Source organism: Rhinoderma darwinii, chromosome 4 (assembly GCF_050947455.1).
Source record: "Rhinoderma darwinii isolate aRhiDar2 chromosome 4, aRhiDar2.hap1, whole genome shotgun sequence".
In the NCBI taxonomy this organism is placed as follows: Eukaryota; Metazoa; Chordata; class Amphibia; order Anura; family Rhinodermatidae; genus Rhinoderma; species Rhinoderma darwinii.
This window is the reverse complement of record NC_134690.1, coordinates 372,913,620-372,935,473: the sequence shown is the minus strand read 5'-3', so window position 1 is coordinate 372,935,473 and position 21,854 is coordinate 372,913,620. Positions and strand designations below refer to the sequence as shown.

At 42.0% G+C, this 21,854-nt stretch overlaps 1 protein-coding gene across 1 annotated transcript in view; it reads left to right on the top strand.

Moving 5' to 3' along the window:
* Positions 1–7,539: 7,539 nt before the first annotated feature.
* Positions 7,540–21,854, top strand: part of SLC1A4 (solute carrier family 1 member 4) — a 32,753-nt gene continuing 18,438 nt past the window's right edge. The window contains exon 1 of the mRNA XM_075863123.1: positions 7,540–8,225. Within this exon, the coding sequence (XP_075719238.1) occupies positions 7,699–8,225 (527 nt within the window). The 5' untranslated portion in view covers positions 7,540–7,698. The remainder of the gene's footprint in view (positions 8,226–21,854) is intronic.

Here is a 21,854-nt window from a genome sequence, read left to right as displayed (position 1 = left end):
TAGGTAACGCCATGCAGAGTCCCCCAAAATTCCATCCAAAAAATCGTGGCCATGGCAACGCGTCCCTCTGCCGTCCTGCAGGCTGGCCTCCTGGGATAACTTTTCATCCCATGTGACCGCTGCAGTCTGTGATTGGCTGCAGCGGTCACATGGGATAAAACGTCATCCCTGGAGGCCAGCCTGGGCGAAAAAGCACAGAATTCTGGGTAAGTATAAGATTTTTATTATTTTCTGAATTGCAATTTTTGCGGGGGAGTTGCAGCTTTTCTGCCGCAAAAATCGCAACATCTGCTATTTATTGCGAGTTTTATCTCCCAATTCAATGTGGAAAACCTGCAACAAAAAAGCAGCAATTATGCAAATACGATTGACATGCTGCGGATTAAAAAAACACACCGCAGGTCAATTTCTGAGCATTTTTTCTGCTCATCATTTACGCAGCGTGTGGATGAGATTTGTATAATTCTGCGGATTTTCTGAAACTAAATCTGTTGCGGAAAATGCGTAGTATTTACGCTATGTGTGAACTTACCCTAAGAGTCAATGCACACGTTGCGTATTATGTGCGGATTTGCCGCGTGTATTTTCATGCGGCATATCTGCAGCGTAATACAGTACCAGCAAAGGAAATGAGATGTCAAAAAATCTCATCTTCACGGTGCAGATTTTTTCTGCGCGGAAATTGACCTGTAGTGCGTATTTTAAAATCCGCAGCATGTCAATTTATCTTGTGTTTCCGCTTGTGAATACTATCTGTCTAGTTTTAAAGAAAAACGCACCCAAAATACGCAGCATAAACCCGCACCTAAATACGCATCACATTAGGTGCGGTTTTAGCTGCGGAATTACGTGCGAATACCAGCGGTTTTGATGCAAATTGTCTGCAATGTGTGAATTCAGCCTAAGGCTGGGTTCACACGACCTATTTTCAGACGTAAACGAGGCGTATTATGCCTCGTTTTACGTCTGAAAATAGGGCTACAATACGTCGGCAAACATCTGCCCATTCATCTGAATGGGTTTGCCGACGTACTGTGCCGACGACCTGTAATTTACGCGTCGTCGTTTAACAGCTGTCAAAAGACGACTCGTAAAATTACAGCCTCGTCAAAAGAAGTGCAGGACACTTCTTGGGACGTTTTTGGAGCCGTTTTCTCATAGACTCTATTGAAAACAGCTCCAAAAACGGACGTAAAAAACGCAGCGAAAACGGCGCGAAAAACGCGAATTGCTCAAAAAACGTCTCAAAATCAGGGGCTGTTTTCCCTTGAAAACAGCTCCGTATTTTCAGACGTTTTTGGTCACTACGTGTGCACATACCCTAAAGGTTATTTTTTAGCAGCACCTCCTTATAGTGTAAAATAATTAATTAGCCCATACTCACCTTTTAAATCACCTGCCACTCTAGAACAGATAGTTCTGTGGTACCAAAATGCTCTCTATTTAAATCGTTGTAGCGATGATACGTCATCGTGACAGGTGACTATTGCAGCCAATTGACAGGGGACCATTGGCATTTGAGTAGTGGGCAGTGGCGTAACTCCCGCCGTAGCAGCCGTAGCGGCTGCTACGGGGCCCGCGGCATGAGGGGGCCTGTGTCGCCCACCGGCACGGGCCCCCACCATGGCCGGAGGCTCCGCTAGCAGCCGCTATGGCTGCTACAGCGCAACGCCACTGAACACTACGGCAGAGCAGGGAGGTATCTCCCCGCTCTGCCATTAAACAAAAGACATGTATCCCCTCTCCACAGGATAGGGGATACATGTGTGATCGCTGGCATTGATAGGGAGAAAGTCCCCTGAAGTTCTCCATCACAAACCTCGGACTTCCGGGGTCTGTGTTGGCAGCTCCGTAGAAATGAATGGAGCGCCGGTCGCGCTTGTGCGCATGCGTGACCAGCGCTCCTTTCATTTTTATTGAGCTGCGCAGACGCCGGAAGTCAGAGGATAGTCATAGAGAACTTCGGGGGACTTTCGGTCCCCCGTTCTCCCTATCGCTGCCAGCGATCACACATGTATCCCCTATCCCGTTGATAGGGGATGCATGGCGTTACCTACAGGGGGGAGACTCTGCATGGCGTTACCTACAGGGGGGACTCTGCATGGCGTTACCTACAGGGGGGGGGACTCTGCATGCCGTTACCTACAGGGGGGACTCTGAATGGCGTTACCTACAGGGGGGGGACTCTGCATGGCGTTACCTACAGGGGGGGGGGGGAATCTGCATGGCGTTAACCAAAAGGGGGGGACTCTGCATGGCGTTACCTACAGGGGGGGGGACTTTTCATGGCGTTACCTACAGGGGGGGACTCTGCATGGCGATACCTACAGGGGGGAATCTGCATGGCGTTAACCAAAAGAGGGGGGACTCTGCATGGCGTTCTCTACAAGGGGGGGTTGTGTGACAACCAGGTGAGGGGGGCCCCAGTCAAAAGTTTGCTATGGGGCCCAGTCTTTCCTAGTTACGCCCCTGGTAGTGGGGTATTTAATAGGAAAGTATGGGCATATTGGGTGGGGGGGGGGGTTATGCCATAAGCAGCTGCTAGAGCAATTGTTTTAAAGCTAAAAACGAATCCTTTGAAGAAATGAAAAAGGTGCAGCACAGGAGAAAGTTTGGAGACCCCTTGTTTATAATCTGTGAAAAAAGGGATAGGACATCCAGAAAATGTTGCTGCAGTTGTTTCCATTTGATTTATAGAAGAACAATACACATAACATTAGAGTTCTGAAGATTATTATGGGAGTGCAGCAGAATTTCATATATCAGTCAATTAAAGTGTAGCTAAACGTTTGACAAACTTCTCACATGTCATAGTGACATGTCAGAAGTTTGGATTGGTGGGGGCCCGAGCACTAAGACCCCCAAAAATCGCTAGAACGAAGCAGCTGAAGCATTCGTATGAGCGCTCAGTCGCTTCGTGTCTGTTTGGCTTTTTCCGGAAAGCCGATGTATCGGAGTACGGGCTCATAGACTTTCCATTGAGTCCGTACACCGATACATTTATTTCTGTAAAAAGCCGAACAGACACGAAGCGGCTCAGAGCTCACACGAACGCTTCAGCTGCATCGTTCTAGCGATTGGTGGGGGTCTCAGTGCTCGGACCCCCACCAATACAAACTTCTGACATATCACTATGACATGTCAGAAGTTTGTCAAACGTTTAACTACACTTTAAGTATTTTTTTCTGTTTAGAAAACACATTTCTATGAATTGTTATAACTAATGAAATTTAGGTAACATAAATTAACATTAATTTTATTACATCTCATGCTGCAATCCTGCTGAGTTCTTGTGTCAAGCACTAATCTGTGGGAAAGTTGGAATGCAGAAAAAAGTGAGATAACCGAGACCCTGGGCATAAAAATCGACTAGTGCCTGTCTGACAACTTTGAAACAGATGAAGCCGTTCACATGGACTTCTCATAATGAACATTAGGCGTATCTTGCTAGAGGACTATACTGGTTCATTCCAGCTATGAAACTGGAGGCTAAATTTCTGTGCCCCGTGGCCTGGTGGGTAAAGTTCAGCTATTGTAAATATATATCCAAATCTCCATCCACATTATGATGCTGTGCCAGCTGTATTATGGATTCAGAGTTAGATCAGCACATAAGGGCACATTTAACAGATTAAATGCACAGAAAGTGACATAAGATGCATTGCAAAACAATACTAAACAACTTGCAACGATTGAGCCAAATTTATCACAGACGTGTGCCATTTTCTGCCGCAAAATACTGCCATATATGATAGGGTAACATTGATCACCTGACAGATCTGCTATAATGTAGATTAGACTTGTGTGGAGGGGAATGACGGGAGGAGCGTAAGACTTCATCTAAAAGTGAATTACAATTTTTGGCTTGAAACTGAGTTTAAACATCTTAGGGAATGGATCAGAAAGGCCCTTTTACACTGGCCAATTATTGGTCAAACGGGCATTCATCGAACGCTCGTTCCTGATAGTTGCCCTGTGTAACAGGGCAACGCTCAGCAGATGATCGAGCAAACGCTCGTCCATCGGCTGATTGTATAATTTTTTTATGTGAAAAATATTATCGTTGTCGGCAGCACATCTCCCTGTGTAAATAGAGATGTGCTGCTGACGTGATGGAAATGTATGGGGACGAGCAATCGTAGTAACGAGCGCTCGTCCCCATACTCGCTCCTTGTGAGAGGAACCAAGCGCCGACCAACGATCGTCTTGTTGATCGGCGCTCGTTGCTCCGGCCAAAATTGGCCGGTGTAAAAGTACCTTAACTCGACCACATTTAATTGATAAAGTGTCATTGTGCAAAAGTCAGATGACAAACATATTATACATTTCAGTACACCTTGTAAGTAATATAAACAATGCATACTAAATATCTTTATACTTTTATTTATGTACAAAAACATTGTATGTGTACATAAGGCATTTCATATAGTTATCATGCTGGTAATATAGGCAACTAATCTTAAGGGTGTCTTGGATTTGTCAGTTATTTTCAATTAAAAGAAATATTTTTGGGAAGTTAATAGTGTAGTACTGTATGTGACAGTCAGGTATTGAGAACAAGTTCACCCACAGTGCCTTGGGCAGCTATGCCATGTGCAGCTCTTTATGTATACATTGGCAAATAAGTTTGTGTGCTTAGAAAACATTCATGAAAATGAATCCAGGACATTGCATGATCTCTTGGTGCACCTTGTGTGTGACAGCTGCACTCAGTGGATTCAATAACTCTATGCTATGATAGCTTAAAATAATTGTCCACCCTTGAACACCACTTTGTATGTAAATATAAATATATATTTTTTTATTCTAAATAGGTCTAAAAGTCTGTGCTGGTTAATTTATAATATATAGTTTTATATTTATCAGAGCTCTGGTTTTCTGATACAGAGCTCCAAATCTCATGCTTAGTCTTAGGGTTAAATTATATAATCCTGGCGGCCTGTGTAGTCTTTTATTTTTAAGTTCAACATACAAACAGTCTGCAGTAAATTTCTAATCTCCCCCTAGTGGATGTTAAAATGTTATCATTTAACGCTATATCTACTGTATATAGAGAATTTGGAACTCTGACTGCTCTGACTGCCATAAAACTATATTAAGAAATCAATCAGCACAGAATGTTGGGTGTAAAAATAACATGGTATCAAATGGTATCAAAGTCCCATTAATTATTGTTTATTGTCTTTCCAGTTCTATTTGGAACGGGAGAAACCTATACATATTATCAGATCTTGACCACCAGACTGTGTACATGTAGGATAAATGTAGCCATAATACATACCCTATCTGGCCAAAAGTATGTGGACACATGACCATCGAACCTATATGAGCTCGTTGGATATCCCACTCCAAAACCATTAGCATTAATATGTTGTGTCCCCCTTTGTGACTGTAACAGCCACTCTTCTGAGAAGGTCTTCTGCCAGGTTTGGTAATGTGTCTTTGGCATTTGTCCATTAGACTTTCAGGGAATTTGTGCCCATTCAGCCAATAGTGCATTTGTAAGGTCAAGCACTGATGTTGGACCAGAAGGTCTGTCTTGCAATTGGCATTTCAATTCATCCCAACAGTGTTTGATGGGGTTGAGGTCAGTGCTCTGTACAGGCCACTGCTCCTTCCCACTAAACTCGTAACACAATGTCTTCATGGACCTCGGTTTTTGCACGGGGGCACAGTCATGCTGGAATAGGAAAGGGCTTACCCCAAACTGTTGCCACAAAGTGGGAAGCATACAATTGTCTAAAATGTCTTCATTTGCTGTAGTAATAACAAACATTACCTTTCACTGGAAATAAGGGTCTTAGCCCAAACCCTGAAAAACAGCCCAGACCATTATTCATCTTCCACCAAGTTTTACACTAGGGACTTTGAGTTCCAGTAGGTAGCGTTCTACTGGCATCTGCCAAACCTAGATTTAACCATCAGTTTCTGCCAGATAGTAAAACATGATTCATCACTCCAGGGCTGCTCCAGAGTTCAGTAGCGGCGTGCTTTTACACAACTCTTGCCGACGCTTGGCATTGCCCATGGTGATCTTCCTCTTTGGTGCAGCTGCTCGACCATGGAAGCCCATTTCACAAAGCACCCAATGAACAGTTCTTGTGCTGAAGTCTCTTCCGGAGGCAGTTTGGAACTCTGTAGTGAGTGATACAACAGAGGATAGGTAATTTTTAACACCACAAGATTCAGCACTCAGCGACCCAGCTCTGTGAGTTTGCTTGGTCTAGTGCTTCGTAGCTGAGCTGTTGTTACACCTAGGTGCTACCACTTCACAATAATAGCACTTACAATTGAGCGGGGAAGTTCTAGCAGATCAAAAAATGACTTGTGGCATAGTTGAAATCTTATGACAGTGCCCCCTTTAGAGTTTAATATTTTATACAGTCACTATTGTGTTCTATATGGTGATCTGTATTATTCTGATATTATTATAATTATAACAAAGCATTCCTATTGTATTATCATTTTGGCTAATATAGCATATGTATACTATTGACCCAGTTGTATTGTGGACACTGTATTATGGGTGGGTACTGCAGTTGGTCCTATGCCATATAGCGAATGGACTCAACTTTTGTCTGGTTTTAGATGTTTTTATGTATTTTTGTATAGAATAAAATTTGAATTTCTATTATATTAGGTGTGCGCCAGTCCATAATATGTTTCTTTATTAAATTAATATACTAGTGTCCCGTTTAAAGTCGCTGAGCTCTTCAGTATGACCCATACTACTAGCAATTTTTGTCTATGGAGATTGCATGGCTGTGTGCTTGATTTTATGCAGTTTGTAATGGGTGCGACTGAAACACCTGAACTCAATAATTAGGAGGAGAGTCCACATACTTTTGGCCATATAGTGTATATGAACTCTATCACTTGAAAGGGTTGTCTAATGAAGGCAACAACTTTTGTAACTGAAACTGGCTTTACGATGAACTGATCACCATGTAAAACATTAACGGGCTGGGTTTGCCAGAGCGAGAGCCACTATTTATTAGCGGCTCTTCACTGGCTCATAGAGGGGGGTCTCGAGCAGGACAGTCCTAGCTATAAAGTCAATATGCTCTAATAGGGCACGTGGGCACACCGGAATGTTATTCCCGCAGAGAAGATAAGAATGTTTTGACATAGAGACATCTTCAATTAGTTTTTGTCATTTTGCTAGCTCAGAAGACAATGATATCATTATTGATGTGTGTATCGTGCAGAAAGTAATAGCATAGTAAGCACACTACTTTATGGAAACAGACCGTTTACATATATTTTGCAGGTTGCGGTGGTGTATTGTTACCGGGGTCTCAAGATTCTTCATAGTGTGAACCATTGTGTTTTTCTTATTTCTATATTTACTCTACATATCACATCTTTTATTTGCCATGCTAGACCATCCTGTTACATGGTGTAGTGTAGCAGGACAGTGCACAGAGAATAGAGGTCTGATGGAGACTTGGCACAGACAGGGTGCAGGAGGGAGGGATATGATAGAGATGGGTGGGATTGAGAGGAGGAAGCTCTGTTGCATCAGCTTTAGCTCTTTTAGAGCTTGTGAGAGCCTCACGAGCTGAACAGAGAGTGTCTGGAGCCCTGCAGCAGCGCTATCTCCCTTTGTGCAGATTCACACACCCAACTGTGGGCACAGCTCAACCTGCTACAATCACTCATCATCACTGCTGTGGAAACAGTGCCACGCCAATAATTATGGAGAAACCCTGCGAGACCAATGGCCACATTGACAAGTACCCTGATTACACTGTGTGCCAGGTGGAAGATGCTGGCAAATCTGCCAAGAATAAGACAGGACAAAAATGTGCCCAATTTCTGAGAAAGAATGCCATAGTGATCCTCACAGTATCTGGGGTGCTGGTAGGAGTTGGCCTGGGCACAGCAGTAAGGAACATGAACTTGACCAAAGCTCAAATGACTTATTTTGCCTTCCCTGGAGAACTGTTACTAAGGATGCTGAAGATGATCATCCTGCCACTGGTGGTTTGCAGTTTGATCTCTGGCGCTGCCAGTTTAGACACCAGGTCGTTGGGCAAACTGGGTGGTATTGCTGTTGCTTACTTTCTTGTGACCACTCTCATGGCTTCAGCCTTAGCTATTGCCCTGGGATTCATCATTAAACCAGGAGCTGGGGCAGCTGACCTAAACTCCAATGCCCTGGGCATAGAAACCACCCTCACTACAAATAAAGAAACTGTGGACTCTTTCCTTGACCTCGCCAGGTAAGTTTAACTTCCAATGCGGTACCATGTGGCAGTTCAATATGTTAATGTTAATGTTATGTTAATCGTGCCACTTTGAGGCACTGTTCAGGGATCAATGTTTTCTGTAGGTTCTTAGTAGAGTGACTACAAAGTAAGCACCAAGTTGTAGTACATTCTATAAAGACTAGCAGGACATGCTGGACCTTCTGCATAGTGATAACTCAGAGTTAAGATAATGCTATAGTTTTTGTGCAGTTTTAGGTTAAGTCACTGATAATTTAAGCTGAAAGCTGCCAACCTCATGCTTTCAGTCTATCCTTCCATACACTTTACAAGAAATTATACCATTCCTTTTCTGTAACTCATATAGATCTGTTTTATCATTATGAATATCATTTTAAATTAACCCTTCACAATTCTTCTTCAAATAACTTTTTATATAACACATAAGGAGTTAATACATGAAATCCATCTACTAAGTAGTTTATATATACATACATATATATATATATATATATATGTATAGTATTACCTTATAGAGAAATGAAGCCCTGCACATGGAGCTCCGCACTACTGCATTTAGTGCTACTATATAAAGAACATTATCTTAGTTGGCATGTGTGGTCTCTCCCATATGATGCAACACCACAGAAGATTTACATGCCCATTGTGTGGCCACTGCCGCTTCTGTATCTCAAGATCAATAGCATTAATGTAGTGGCTAGAGGTGGTTTAGATACATCCCCTGTTGGTATCTAGACAAAACATTACTCTTATGGAATGCCTTTAAGATAATAATGTCGATTTTATACAAAGCTACAATAATTTTCTTAAAGTAAAGAACCTAACGCTGGACATAGACAGAACAATAAAGGACTATTCAAGTAGTAACAACAGATGTTAACAAACATCAATATTTCTAATTGGAAATAAGAAGTTATTCCGCCCAATAGAAATTAAACAAATATTAGATCTGGTCAAAAAAATTGCTAATTATTAATGGTTAACATTATGATTGTAGCATTGAAAGTTACAATGGTGGGAACAATTTTCCTCATCTGTACATGGATGTGCCTTACCTGATGTTATCCAAATAGTGTAAATTATAGGGACATCAGCAGTGTTGGGCACAGTATACGGTAACCTTATGACAGATATAAACTTTCAGTAGGGCAACATTACACTATTGCTTTGAGAGTTTCTCCACCCACATGGTAGAATAAGGATTTTTTTTTTAATAATTATAAGTAGGTTAAAAGTTATAAAATAAGTAACTATAAATAACTTATGTTTCTCCACCCTTCAGATGTAAGAATGACCTGTGAAATTGAGTCACTTGTTTTTTTCCCCCAGAGATCTTATTAAATAACAATGCTAACTACCTATTTTAGAACTAAATAAGAGTACTTGTCTAATTTGGACAGCTCCTTTTAAGGCTGGGTTCACACGACCTATTTTCAGGCATAAACGAGGCGTATTATGCCTCGATTTACGCCTGAAAATACGGCTACAATACGTCGGCAAACATCTGCCCATTCATTTGAATGGGTTTGCCGACGTACTGTGCCGACAACCTGTCATTTACGCGTCGTCGTTTGACAGCTGTCAAACGACGACGCGTAAAATGACTGCCTCATCAAAGAAGTGCAGGACACTTCTTTGAAACGTAATTTGAGCCGTTCTTCATTGAATTCAATGAAGAACAGCTCAAATGTTCGGCCGTCAAAGACGCCTCGCATAATGTGAGGAGGAGCTTTTACGTCTGAAACAACGCAGCTGTTTTCTCCTGAAAACAGTCTGTCTTTTCAGACGTAAAAGCCAGTTCTCATGTGCACATACCCTTAGAATAAAGTCGCCTCAGTAATCAACTCAGCTTCTCTAACCCATGGTGATCAGCTGTCATCACTGGTGGAAGTGCCATGCACCTGCTAGGGAACCCCCCTTTATGATGTCCATAAGCCTTAATAGGGCATATAGAAAATGGTTGTCCAGATGGGACTGGACAACATCTACTTATGTTAAGTCCTGATCTTTGTATAGACTCTGTTATGTATGTCATCGATGAGGTCAATATTTGAATGGACCCCAACAGATGATAGTAGCAAAGCCTTATCTTTGAGGAAATCTTCCCATTCAATGGGTTATTCGAGTTTTTAAAATTTCTGGCCTATCCCTAGAATAAGCCATCAATATTAGATTGGTGGAGGTCTGACTCTTGGCATACCCGCCAATCAGCTGTACGAGTGGCGCAACCTCTACATTGTTTACGTGGTTTCCTTCTCGTTCGTACTTTGCACACGCCGTTACGTTAAATTTGTAGCGGCTGTACAAGGTATTGCACCACTGTCCTATTCACTTGAATCGGAAAAGGCTGCAATACCTTGTACGGCCGCTACAAATAGCATAAAAGGGAACAAGGACCTCAGACATGGCTGAGATGACAAGCTCTTGAAGAAGTGATAAAGATTTTGTCATGTGTTGAAACAGCCCAGGAAATAAAATTTTGATCTAGATAATAACAGAAACTTTGAAGCTGCTGCCATTTTCACAATTTTTTTTAAGCAGAACAGAATTTTTGGCTTGAAAAAAAGAAATATTTTACAAAGGTATGCAGCGGCTGAGTGGTGTGTAGCTGATGTGAGCAGCGGGACTGGGCAATAGTAAGATGCCTCACTCAATACACCCTCCTAGGTCAAAGGTGGGCATTTCTTAGGCTTCGTTCACATCTGCGTCAGGACTCCATTCATGGGTTCCAGTGGAGCTTTCCATCAGGGGAACCCATGAACAGAATCCAAACTGAAACAAACAGAAACCATAGGATTCCGTTTGCATTGCCATTGATTTCAATGGTGAAGGATCCGGTGCAAATGATTTCCATTTGTCACTGTTGTTTAAGGGTTCCATCGTTTTGATGGAATCAATATCGTAGTCGACTACTATTAAGTTTTCTATCTTTTAAGGTTGTCTCTGGGAGTAGGTATGTAAACTTCATTCAAGAAAGCACATGACATGCTTAAAGAGGCTCTGTCACCAGATTTTGCAGCCCCTATCTGCTATTGCAGCAGATCGGCGCTGCAATGTAGATTACAGTAACGTTTTTATTTTTAAAAACGAGCATTTTTGGCCAAGTTATGACCATTTTTGTAGTTATGCAAATGAGGCTTGCAAAAGTCCAAGTGGGTGTGTTTAAAAGTAAAAGTCCAAGTGGGCGTGTATTATGTGCGTACATCGGGGCGTTTTTAATACTTTTACTAGCTGGGCGCTCTGACGAGAAGTATCATCCACTTCTCTTCAGAACGCCCAGCTTCTGGCAGTGCAGACACAGCCGTGTTCTCCAGAGATCACGCTGTGACGTCACTCACAGGTCCTGCATCGTGTCAGACGAGCGAGGACACATCGGCACCAGAGGCTACAGTTGATTCTGCAGCAGCATCGGCGTTAGCAGGTAAGTCGATGTAGCTACTTACCTGCAAACGCTGATGCTGCTGCAGAATCAACTGTAGCCTCTGGTGCCGATGTGTCCGACACGATGCAGGACCTGTGAGTGACGTCACAGATCTGCACTTAATACACGCCCACTTGGACTTTTACTTTTAAACACACCCACTTGGACTTTTGCAAGCCTCATTTGCATAACTACAAAAATGGTCATAACTTGGCCAAAAATGCTTGTTTTTTAAAAATAAAAACGTTACTGTAATCTACATTGCAGCGCCGATCTGCTGCAATAGCAGATAGGGGTTGCAAAATCTGGTGACCGAGCCTCTTTAAACTTACTTAAATACTATGTCTGTTTCATCCATTATATACTATTGTAGTTCTGTTTGGCTCCTGAGCATCGATCTATCCTAAGGACTGATAATGCAAGAGTTGGGAGATTATTTCTCTATATAGTTTGTCCATGGACAGGGAATAAAAATATATGTGTGTGTGTGTTCCTTGGCCAGGGATGAAAACTATGTAATGAACAATGCCATTAGCTGAACCAAGTTTAGTGCTTAGAGTGTAAATAAGAATACATTACTACAGCACATATTTTTCCCAAAAACTATTTGAGCTAGTCATACAGCGTATTTATGTGGTAACATTTTTCCCAAGATGTTCCTAATGTGAAAATACAAGATTGATTCTGGAACATATGATCACCCCTCATATAATTATGCAGTAAACAGGTTTCTTCTTTTACATTTTAGGGCCTGTTCACATCAGCGTTTGGTTTACGTTCATCAGTTCTGTTCAAACTTTCCGTCGGAGGAACCGATGAACAGAAAGCCAAACGGAAACTATAGCTTTCCGTTTGCATAACCATTGATTTCAATGGTAATGCTTCCGTTGCAGTTGGTTTCCGTTTGTTTCCGTTCCGTAAAGTTTCAGGTTTTTTTTTCATGGAAACACTAGCGCAGTCGACCTCATAATTATTTTCTTGAAAAAAAGACAGAAACCATATGGAACGGAAACAAACGAAGACCAACTGCAAAGGAAGCATTACCATTGAAAAGAATGGTAACGCAAACGGAAGCTATGGTTTCCGTTCGGCTTTAATCGGTTTCTCCGACGGAAAGGTTGATCGGAACCGATGAATGGAAACCAAACGCTGATGTGAACAGGCCCTAAACTCTATTTTGCTGTTTAAAAAATATCTATCGATGTTTTGCCTTCCTTTAAAACCCTCTCACCAGCTCATTGCATCATCCAGTCACTACAATCATTGCATCTATAATGCTCCTGCTCCCATCCACATTTGCTGTAGTTATCATAGATTTTAGTAAGGTACATGTTTTGAGATGTACAGTTTGGGGGACATAGTCAGTTATTTTTATTTTTCCTCTTATTTAGTACTCTTTTGCTTCTCGAACTTTCTAACCACCTGTTAGAATAGTTGGGGTAATTTATTAAAGGCTATGCACACCTTTAAAAACGATTATGTTATTTAAAACAAAAAAATATATAGTGTATCAATGAGTTTGGGGCAACTTTGTAATACATTTTTATTAAAAATAAATTTTACTTTTTCAGATACAACTGCTTTGTATCTGAAAAGCAGCTGTATCTGCTTGTATACAAAGCAGCTGTATCTGAAAAAGTAAAAATAGGCATTGTGGTGGAGGTATAGGTTCGCTTTCTCATATATGGTGGTATTGCCCACTAATTAGACCATTTGGGACTGAGGTTTCCGATTTAATTCAACAAATAACTGGTAAATGCATATCCCTACAAGCATCCTTGATTCTACTCTGGTAACCGGTTTCTTACTTCTCCCCGACCAGAGATGACCTCACTAACACATATTCTCACAGCTGCGAAGCTGTTGATCCCTCTTAACTGGAGGTCTAGGTGTAACGTAGGGTTCGTGGAGTCACTGGGCCATACCGCCTTGGCGGTATGGCTGCTGGCCAACAGGGCGCAGGTCAAAGTCTACAGTTCGTATAGGGTACCTGTGGTAGCTCGGACTGTAGCAAGGCAGGCTTGGCTGGGACTAGGCAGCGGGTAGACGTCAGGCGTGGAGTAGCAGGACAGGCGTAGAATACAGCACAGCACGACTACAGCACAGCATGGCACTTGACCAGGAAAGTACGGGATACAGGAACAGGAACACTGGGAACTGGAAAAAACTAGGAGACCATTTGCTTAGACAGACTAGGATACGACAAACAACAATCAGGCATCAAAACAAGGGGCTAGGCCCCTCTTATACTCCAGGGCAATCATGGGCTGATTAACATTAAAGTCCGGGACCCGGCCGAGGTGAGTGGAAGTGAGCGCTGGCGTCTCCTGTGGAGGAGACTGGGGCCAACGCTCGCAGACCCATGGCTGCAGCCGTCAGGAGGAGAGTGAACCTGACGGCCGCAGCCACGGACATGACACTAGGTTGCCTCCATCTTTAAACCAACTAGTGGATAAATTAGATCTTATTTGTAGATTGGAGAAACTAAGTAGCTGGAAACAGAGATCACACTCTAAATTTGTGTCGGTCTGGTCCCCTTGGAAATAGTATAGACATACCTCTTACTTGAGTATTACCTCCTTGAAAAACAATTGATACCATCATCTAATCGCTAGTAGGACCTGGCCCCATTGAATCATCTGAGTAGAGCCTTACAAATCTCTGTATTAGTCCACTCTTTCATCTTTGGCAACCGCGGAGGGAGATACGTATCTCCGTGTGCTTCAGACTTTTATTGAATTTAGGTGGATTGGCAATTCCTCCCTTAGGCCTTATTTACACGAGCGTATTTCACGTCCGTGATATGCGCGTGAAAATCACGCATTGTCGCACGGACCTATGCAAGTCAATGGGGCCATTCAGACATTCTGGGTTTTTCACGCAGCATTTGTCCGCTGCTTGAAACTCACTGCATGTCCTATACTTGTGCGTTTTTTGCGCATCACGCACCCATTGAAGTCAATGGGTGCGTGAAAATTACGGACAGCACACGGACGCACATCCGTGTGCTGTGCGTAATTCACACAACTGTTGCTAAAGAAATTATTTTGAAAAAGAAAAACACTTCCTTCATGTTATTTTGCTGACGTGAAACGCGTGACATATTGATGACATACACGCGTAAAAAACGCAGACACGCACCATACACTGATGTCACACGGAACCGCAAAGCAGGAAAAACGCTGCATTTTTTACGTGCACAAAACGGACACGTTCGTGTGAATAAGGCCTAAGAGCCTTTTTGTATATACTGTTCTTAGGTTTGTTTTCCTTCTGTATTTCTGTATTGTTTTCTTTTGTACCATTTTGTTTGCTCAGAGGTAGTTGATGTCTTCACATGTAATTTTTCTATGAGTTATGAGAACCTGCGAGATCTTGCTGACGTCCTCTTTTCAGAGTACCTACAGAAATCTTGATGTATCTTTTGTAAGTACCGCTTGTACAGTTATTAATTTTGTATGTTCAAAATTTTGTGGATAAAATGAGAATGTATAAAAAAAATAATTTTAAAAAAAAAGTAATTACAAAGTTGCAGCAAACACTGTTTTATTGTAAAAAAAAAAAAAAAGAATAATAAAGGTTTACATAGCCTCTAAGACTGGCGTTTCAAATTCCAATCTTACTATCAAAATCGCTGGAATAAGATGCCCCTAATTTATTAAGAGGCACAAATTAGGCATTCTCTGGTCATCGGTGCGCCAGAATTCAAATCTACGCCAGCTACAGTATGAGCTGGCATAGATTTGCGCTTTAAGTTTCTGGTGTCATTTTTCAGGCCGTCAAAGGCCTCATCACCTTTCACTAAGCCTCCCCACTTTTTGGTAAAGTTGCGTGAGTGGCGGAAGATTGGGAGATTTACTAAGCAATATGCACCAGAATTTACTAAGCAATATGCACTTTGAATCGAGCAGCCGTGTGCCTGCACGATGGCTGCTCCATTTAATGTCCTCCTCGATACGGTCGAGCAGTAAGGAGGGACAGGGAGTTCAGGATCCCCGTTCACACGATTTGTAGGCGTCCCAGTGTTGGGGCCCCCGTCAATCAAACAATTATGATTTTTTATTCTAGTACAACTCCTTTAAGACTCAGCATGTCATTATCTTCAGCTGTTACGGTTTCATGAACATTCTCATAATGGCTGGCTGGATAGAAGTCTAATGACGATGGGATTTTTTGTTTATTGACCAAACACAACCTACAGTAATGTGCAGTAATTGATTTGCTCTGTGAACTAGAACCAAGTCCTTGGACAGGTAGCAGGAATCCCATGAACAGTGTCCCATTTAGTAGTATTACATTATTAATCAGCTCCCAGCAGTCATTGGCCAGATATCCCATCAAGTGTTGCTTACCGTTAGAAACCGAAATGCACCTGCAGCACATCTTCATTCATTCCCTTTAAAGCAGGGTATATAAAAATATACATAGCATAGCTATATTCAGGCCTGACGTCGTTCTTTCTTCAATAGGGAGTGGTCATGGCGAATGGTAGACTTTGAGACTACCGCTACCAACAAATTGCCACTGGAGGGAATTGGTAGTCATAAAGTCCACCATTTTCCATGACCACACTGTGGTGACTCCTGTAATTCGACTATAGCATCAATATTTAATCCACCTACATAATTTCAACCCCAGATTAGAACCCTAAAAATAAAACAATCAGACCCCAGGTGAGATCAAAGAGATAGCAGCCAATTAAAAAAAAAAAATCGGTGCAGTGGTCCGGGGGCGGCGTGAGGGGGGGGGGTGATTGCTCTCTCTTCTAAAGCCACCAGTGTTTAATAAAGCAGTTGTGGGGATTTTCATGTGAAATAAACTTCTATTGCAATCATAAGTCCCCTTATAGCAAATTTGTAAATAGGCCTCCCTGCTATTATTGTTTTACGTCATCTCCCCCATTATCTACACAGTCCCACGCTTGTTGTCCTCCTCAACTATTTCCAAACACTTGTAGAAGAGTAAGTGACCATGAACTTCTCATGACAACTACTGAACAGGAACACAAATGTTTGCAATGTATAACTCGCGAGCCAGGCAACTGATAAAGAGCCTTTCAAGGAATGGGAAACTTGACAGATCGCTCACAAGCTCCCACTCTTTGTTCACTAGAAAGCAAAATGCTACTGTATGAATAAACATCCAGAATGCTGCTAGGGAATGTCCAGACTTTGACAAAACTGGGGAAAGATAGATCCTAGAAGTTAAAGTCTCATAAAAAATAGTAAAAAAAATATCTTGATTACTGGATTCCTTGATCAATCCTGTAACACACAGACGTAGCAGAGCTGTAAGGGTATGTTCACACGCACTAATTACGGACGTAATTCGGGCGTTTTTGCCCCGAATTCCGTCCGAAAATAGCGCCTCAATAGCGCTGACAAACATCTGCCCATTGAAAGCAATGGGCAGACGTTTGTCTGTTCACACGAGGCGTAATTTACACGCCGCTGTCAAATGACGGCGCGTAAATAGACGCCCGCGACAAAGAAGTGACCTGTCATTTCTTTGGGCGTAATTGGAGCCGTTATTCATTGACTCCAATGAATAGCAGCGCCAATTACGTCCGTAATGGATGCGGCGTTCAAGCGCCTGCACATGCCGTTACGGCTGAAATTACGGGGATGTTTTCAGGCTGAAACATCCCCGTAATTTCAGCCGTTACGGATGCCCTCGTGTGAACATACCCTAATTGTCATTTGCATTATGTGCCATTTATGATAACTCCCAGAGATAGAATAATGTAGTCGGTAAAATGCACGACATGATAAGAATGGGTGGCCTTGTAGAGTACTTCAGATTGTACACCTGTCCCTGAAACAAGGTGCAGAAGGCACAGAGAGAATATAATATATGGGCCTAGCAGTGAATTCCTACTGAAGATTTTGCATCATAATAAAGATACATCTTAGGCTATATTCACACGAGCGTGAAAGATTTCCGTGCGTAAAAAAAAGCGTGTAAAATCTGTCCGTGTGCGTTGCGTTATGCATCAGTGTACTTTGCGTGTGGCATGTGTTTTTTTCACACACTCGCAAGGTTTTTTGTTATGTAATTGACGCGTAAAACACAGATAGCACACGGAGGTGGTTTTCATGCACCCATTGACTTCAATGAGCGCCTAGGTGCGTGAAAATGCAGCAATATAGGACATGCAGTGAGTCTCACGCAACGGACACTCGCTACGTGAAAATTCATGCATGTGTGAATAGCCCCATTGAAGTCCATGGGGCCGTATGCTGTGCGTTGTTTCAACGCACAGCACACGGACGAGATTCACGCTCGTGTAAATAAGCCCTTAGCAAGTTAGCAGATAGGAAACCACCATGGCCATGCCAGCGCTTTCTGTCTGTCCTCATGGAAATATTGCATGTCATTTATCAATACAGTCAAATAACACTCTACTCCTTCCACATTTACCTGATTAATTTTGCCTTCTTTGACTTGTTATTTTTTACAAGAATATGTATCTACGTTATATACATACTTGAGAAATCATCCTTACTCTGCAGGGTGATCTATGTCTGGTGGCCTCTCACTAACATGATTTACTAATATTATATTTTGCAATCTGAGACAATCAGATGTGCCCCCCCCCCTGTTTCTCCCCCTATCCTCCCCCCCCCCCCTCATGCTTTCACCGGGGTTGCCAGTCTCATTTTTTCTTTTTTCAGGACAATTTCTCCAAAAATCTAGGAAGCCATTAATTTCACGGAAGAACTTGTTGCTGAAATTTTCTGTGACTGAAAATCAGATCCATTCATCTGAATGGGGTTGTTTCTGCATTTCAGATGAATGGAACTGATTGTTGCGTGAAAATAATGGCTTCTCCCCTCTTTTTATATAATCTGCAAAATGCGGTCGGCGCTTCCCTACAGCTACCATTTTGACAAATCGTACACTGCGAACCCCAAAAGTTTGAGATTTTGGCGAATCCTAAACTTTTTGGAAATGTGGAGCAAATTCGATTTGTGCCAAATTGGTACGCTCATTTGTAGTCATTTACATGTATCTGGCTGATGGGAAAATTTTCATTGAGTATTCTAAGATGTTAAGAAGGTGTGAGACATCATGGTAGCACAGACCGCACAAAATAATAAACTAATAAATAAACACAAACAACAGAATTTTGGATAATAATGGCCACAATGTTTATTAAGGGTAACATAAAATCAATAATAATTAAAATATATAAATAATCATAAATTAAAATCATGAAAACCAATAAGAAATCCAGCTTTTAACTAATAAAAGACCAAGTCCGCCCAGCATTAGCTGGGTGACAAAACCCTCTAACAAACATCGCGACAAGAAGGAAATTCAACATAATAGGGAGTATGGGTGGGCGACGGTCCGGGCTCTAGACAACTGCTTGACCACGAAGAAACCCGGTCAGTTATAGCTCAGATTCCCGCCTTTTAGAATTCAAATAACCAATCAGCTGTTTTTAGGGAAAGATCTGCCTGGAAATATAAATTTCTGGTACCTGCTCATGCAAAGAGCACAGCTGACCTTGTCCAATCAGCAGTTCACCAGGAAACATCTGCCTGGAGATAGAAACCCCTGGAAACCGCTTGTACCACCTGTACAGCTTACATAGGGGACGTCAGTAAGGTAAGTACCATTCTACTACTTATGCAAGAAAGAAGGGAAAGAAGGAAATACACAAACACAAAACCATACAAAAAAATGACCTAAATACCATTAACACATATTTTTTGGGTTCGTGCGACCATGTGTCCCCTATGTAAATAGCTCGGGGGGGGCCCCTGTCAAGATCTGGGATGACCCATGTCCAGACAAAGAAAACAATTGAGGAGGCCCTATAGTCTAGGGAAAGATGGAGGTAATGGTATAGGGTCGAGATTTGGCCCTTGGAGTTAATGTCCTTTAAAAGCGATGTGGAATGTAGTGTCCCATTCTGTGGCTGGTAGAGTTCGAAGATATTTATGTACAGTGGATATAAAAAGTCTACACACCCTTGTTAAAATGCTAGTTTTTGTCATGTTACAAAATCAGTACAAGATGAATCATTTCAGAGCTTTTTCCACCTTTAATGTGACCCATAATCTGTACAATTCCATTGAAAATCAAACTGAAATCATTTAGAGGGGGGAAGTGTTGTATGTGACAGCAAAAGCCATGGTCCGTAAAGAGCTTACAACACATCAAAGGGATCTGATTGTTGAAAGACATCAGTCAGGAGAAGGGTACCAAAGAATTTCCAAGGCATTAGATATACCATGGAACACAGTGAAGACAGACAGGAAGTGGATTACATTTGGCACAACAGTGACATTACCAAGAACTGGACGTTCCTCAAAACTTGATGAAAAGACAAGACGAAAATTGGTCTGGGAGGCTTACAGCAACATTAAAAGAGCTACAGGACTTTCTGGCAGGTACTGGTTGTGCAGTGCATGTGACAACAATCTCCCGTTTTCTTCATATGTCTGGGCTGTGGGGTAGGGTGGCAAGACGGAAGCCTTTTCTAACAAAGAAAAATATCCAAGCCCGGCTATGTTTTGCAAAGACCTACATCAAGTCTGCCAAAATCATGTGGGAAAACGTGTTATGGTCTGATGAGACCAAAGTTTAACCTTTTGGCCATAATTCCAAAAGGTATGTTTGTCGCAAAACCAACACTGCACATCACCAAAAGAACACCATACCCACAGTGAAGCATGGTGGAGGCAGCATTTTGCTTTGGGGCTGTTTTTCTGCAGCTGGAACTGGGGCTTTAATCAAGGTGGAGGGAATTATGAACAGTTCCAAATATCAGGCAATATTGGCCCAAAACCTGCAGGCCTCTGCTAAAAAGCTGAAGATGAAGAGGAATTTCACTTTTCAGCACAACAACGTCCCAAAGCATACCTCCAAATCAAGAAAAGAATGGCTTCACCAGAAGAAGCTCAAAGTTTTGGAATGGCCCAACCAGAGCCCAGACCTGAATCCCAATGAAAATCTGTGGGGTGACCTGAAGAGGGCTGTACACAGGAGATGCCCTCGCAATCTGACTATTTGGAGCGCTTTTGCAAGGAAGAGTGGGCAACAATTGCCAAGTCAAGATGTGCCACGCTGATAGACTTCTACCCAAAAACACTGAATACTGTCATAATGTCAAAAGGTAATTCAACAAAGTATTAGTTTAAGGGTGTGCATATTTATGCAATCACATTATTTTTGTTTTTTATTTTTCCACCGTAAAAGATTTCAGTTTGTTTTTCAATGCAATTGTACAGATTATGGGTCACATTAAAGGTGGAAAAGTTCTGAAATTATTCATCTTGTACTGACTTTGTAACATGACAAAAACTGGCATTTTAACAGGGGTGTGTAGACTTTTTATATCCACTGTATGTGGCTTACGGTTTGTAAGTTAGCAAAAAGAGTAGGGCGAAATTAAGGTGCTTGTCCCAAATTTCTTGAAGAGTGTAAAGTGTTTTTGGAAGATTTATTGACTAAGTGGTTTAGCGTACGAAAACCACCACTGTACCAGGAACTAAAGATAGTGTTCGGTTGGCCATCTTGGAAGTTGTGGTTATCAATGTTGTGTATAAAGAGCGTATGGTAGTATACTATGTGATTCCAATATATATATTTTTTTAAAGGATTACGGCATTATATAATGCCACATTCACGCAGGTTTACATTTTTATAAAATACTAAAAAGAGAACGGCTCTCAGCATTGGCAATGTGTTGTTCTGTTTTGTTTTTTCAAGGTTACAAGTAAATTATAAACTAAATTGCTCAGATAAAATTCTAGCATCACAGATTGGATGAAGTTTTCTACATCTGTTAAATTTCACATATGGTCATTTCTATTTTGTAGCTAGATTACAATTCACACTTTTGCGTACTATGTTTACTAGTCCAGTGGCGTTATGATTGCTGTTGATCACTTACCGGAGGGAAAGGGGGCCCACGTGGATACCCTCAGGCTTCCACATCAAGCCCCGGCAAAGGTCTGCCCCGCAGCGCCGCGCATACAAGGACCTAACACTGGGCAGCGTCAGGATGTTGTATGTGATGTGGAACACAACAAGAACGTGTGCTCCGTCACATTTAACGACCTTGCATGCGCTGTGGCTTGATGTGGCAGCCTGAGGGGATCCAGGACAGGCCCTCTGCAGACAAAAGAAGGGGAGCAGTAAGGAGCAGTATTTTTTTATGTCCAATATAAGGGGGCAATCTTGGGCAA